Below are 2,717 nucleotides of genomic sequence, written 5' to 3' on the forward strand. Positions count from 1 at the left end.
TTGCTTGCACTGGATTTTATCTAATCCTGTAGAAAACAGTGGGCTTTTTTGAACAGCTGCATTGATATTTGTCTCAATGCCTGTGTTCGACTTAGTATGTGGTCATTCCAAAGCCCAAAGAATTCTGTGTTATGTAAGTTCCCCAACTGACATTATTGGGACAGTCACAATACAGCCCAGTGGAAAATTTAGAAAAAAAAAAATAATGCTGTGGAAATATCCAGGAGGGACAGGACCCTGAGAAAGAAGTACATGGGCATGCGGAGGGTTCAGTGCACTGTGACCAGGAAGATGAGAAGGTTCCTAGTGATGGAGATGGTGTAAATCAAGCAGATTGTGAGGAACAGCAAGTGCTGCAGTTCTGGGTGGCTGGACAATCCAGAGAAGACAAAGTCAGTCAGCAGAGTGTGGTTTTCTGGTTCTGGTCCCTCTGTTGGCATCATCTGGGAGGAATCAAATGGGCAGACTGTCAGAGGGGTAGTCACTGCACCAAGATCATGGTGCTTCAGCCAGTTACTCAAGTGAGGAGTCTCTTGGGAATCTCTGGAGAGCAACTCTAGAACTGGCTCAGCTGAACATAGTGAGAAGGCAATGGCTGTGTGTGCCAACAGTGAATGATGTCAGTGCTCTCTGAGCTTCATAATCAGGGATAGTGACCAAGCATACAACTAGGACAGTTGGCATTTAAGGGTTGGCTCCGTTGTGGGTGCAGGGTTAATCGTGTTCCCCCATAAACATCAGATCTGTGGTCCCAACTGGTTCCACAGGTGCTTTCTGCAGTGAACTGAAAGCCCAGATGAGAACCAAAACACTCAAACTCCAAAGCAAGCAAACACACAACAAAACAAAGCAAATCCAAATACCATTTGTCTATAGACAAGCAAAGAAGGAATAATTAGAGGGAATGACACCCATAGAGAACACTAATAAAGTGCAGAGGGTGAAGCTCAGCAGGATCAGCTTCATTGGCCCCACTGCCTTATTACCATGATGAACCCTGTGTGTGATGCTAATGAGATCTGTATGCAGTGCTGTGCCAGCCCTGGCAGCTTTGTCTCCCCTTCCCTCCCCCTCCTTTACCTTCCTTTCCAAATTTCTTCTTGAGCCTAGTTAACATAGTGGAACCTGAAGAAAATACAAGTTCCATTTCTTCTGACTTAGCTCTCCAGAAAAGATTTCTCATCTTCAAGTGTCTTTGCTGGAAGTTCAGGTATTTTAATAATGATAAATCACAATAGTTACAATGAAAAAGGGTGCCTATTCAACAGGGTATTAGGCTATTCATTTTTATTCAGAGAACAGAACCCTAGAAACGAGTCTCCTGATGGCCTTTTTCATTTCGGTATTTCTCAGCGTGTAGACCATGGGATTCAGTGCTGGAACAAGCACAGTGAATAAGATGGATGCTACTTTGTCCAGTTCAAATGTCTCGAATGGCCGAGCATAGATGAATATTCCTGGAATGAATGTTAAACTTATTGCCGTTATCTGGGCTAAGCAGGTAGACAAAGCTTTGTGCTTTACTTTTGTGACTTGACTCCTTATCTTGACTAAAATGACAGTGTATGAAATGAGCAGCAAGACAAAAATTACTATGAGGAGCAGTCCACCATTTGAGACCATCAGCAGCTCTATCAAGTGGGTGTCAATGCAGGCCACTTTCAGTACTTGTGTGACATCACAGTGGAAATTGTCCAGGGTGTTAGGACCACAGTAAGGTAAAGGGAGAAGCAGAGCAATCTGTGTTGCAGAGTGAATGAATCCACCTGCCCACGACCCTGCCACTAGGCCTGCACAAACCGCAGGATTCATGATTGCCAAGTACTGCAAGGGCTTATAGATAGCCACATACCGATCAGCTGCCATCACTGCAAGAAGGAAGATATGAGCACCACCAATGAAGTGGAATAAAAACAGGTGAAGCATGCAGTCCTTGAATGGAACAGCTTTATGGTGGGAGAGGAGGCCTGACAATAGAATGGGAGTATTTACTGATGATTCAGTGATATCTGTGAATGCTAGGTTGGCCAGGAAGAAGTACATGGGTGTGTGCAAGTGGTAGTCACTGATAACAGTGATGAGAATGGTGATGTTTCCCAAGCAGGTCATCAGGTAAACAATAAGGAAGACCATGAAGAGTAATTTTTTAATCTTAAGACTGTGTTTGAAGCCCAGGAGCACAAACTCTGTCACGGGGTTGGTTACATTCTGTGGCTCCATTCATTACCATCCAAGCATGCCTGTGAGAGGAAAAATGTAGAAGCTGAGGATAAAAAGCTTTTCAACACCAAGAGATACAATCTTTCCCTTCTTCTAGCTCAGAAACCCCCATCCTAGAAACTTCATTATATCCTTGCACTATGCAGTGGAAATTTTGTTCAATTGAGGTAGTGTTGGTATTGGGAACTGTTTTCTTCGGTCTTCTCCTCTGCAAATATACCCTTAAAATCCAGTGTGACTTTAGAATTACTTGCTATCTTCATAAATAGATTTGCTTCTGCAGTAAGGCACGACCCTTCTCCATGCAACAGTACTAATATCTACTATTACCTTTCTCCATTCCCACATCAAGAGCCTTTATTCCACTGCTTTATCTGCAGTCTCAGAGTTGCCTGAAGAGAGGACTCAAAAGAGAAAACCAAATTAAAAAACCCTCTTGTTCTGTCAGAGCATCAAAGTAGATGCTAGGAACAAAGTTGCTATGAAATCTAAATTCA

General features: G+C 43.2%; 1 protein-coding gene across 1 annotated transcript; it reads right to left on the bottom strand.

Annotated features, from left to right (window-relative positions):
* Positions 1 to 1,287: 1,287 nt before the first annotated feature.
* LOC127394312 (olfactory receptor 4D1-like) lies at positions 1,288 to 2,220 on the bottom strand. The gene has a single exon (XM_051640157.1). It carries the CDS (start codon positions 2,218 to 2,220, stop codon positions 1,288 to 1,290), a length of 933 nt encoding a protein of 310 aa, XP_051496117.1.
* Positions 2,221 to 2,717: the final 497 nt, after the last annotated feature.

The sequence above is a fragment of the Apus apus genome, chromosome 25 (genome assembly GCF_020740795.1).
Source record: "Apus apus isolate bApuApu2 chromosome 25, bApuApu2.pri.cur, whole genome shotgun sequence".
Lineage (NCBI taxonomy): Eukaryota > Metazoa > Chordata > Aves > Apodiformes > Apodidae > Apus > Apus apus.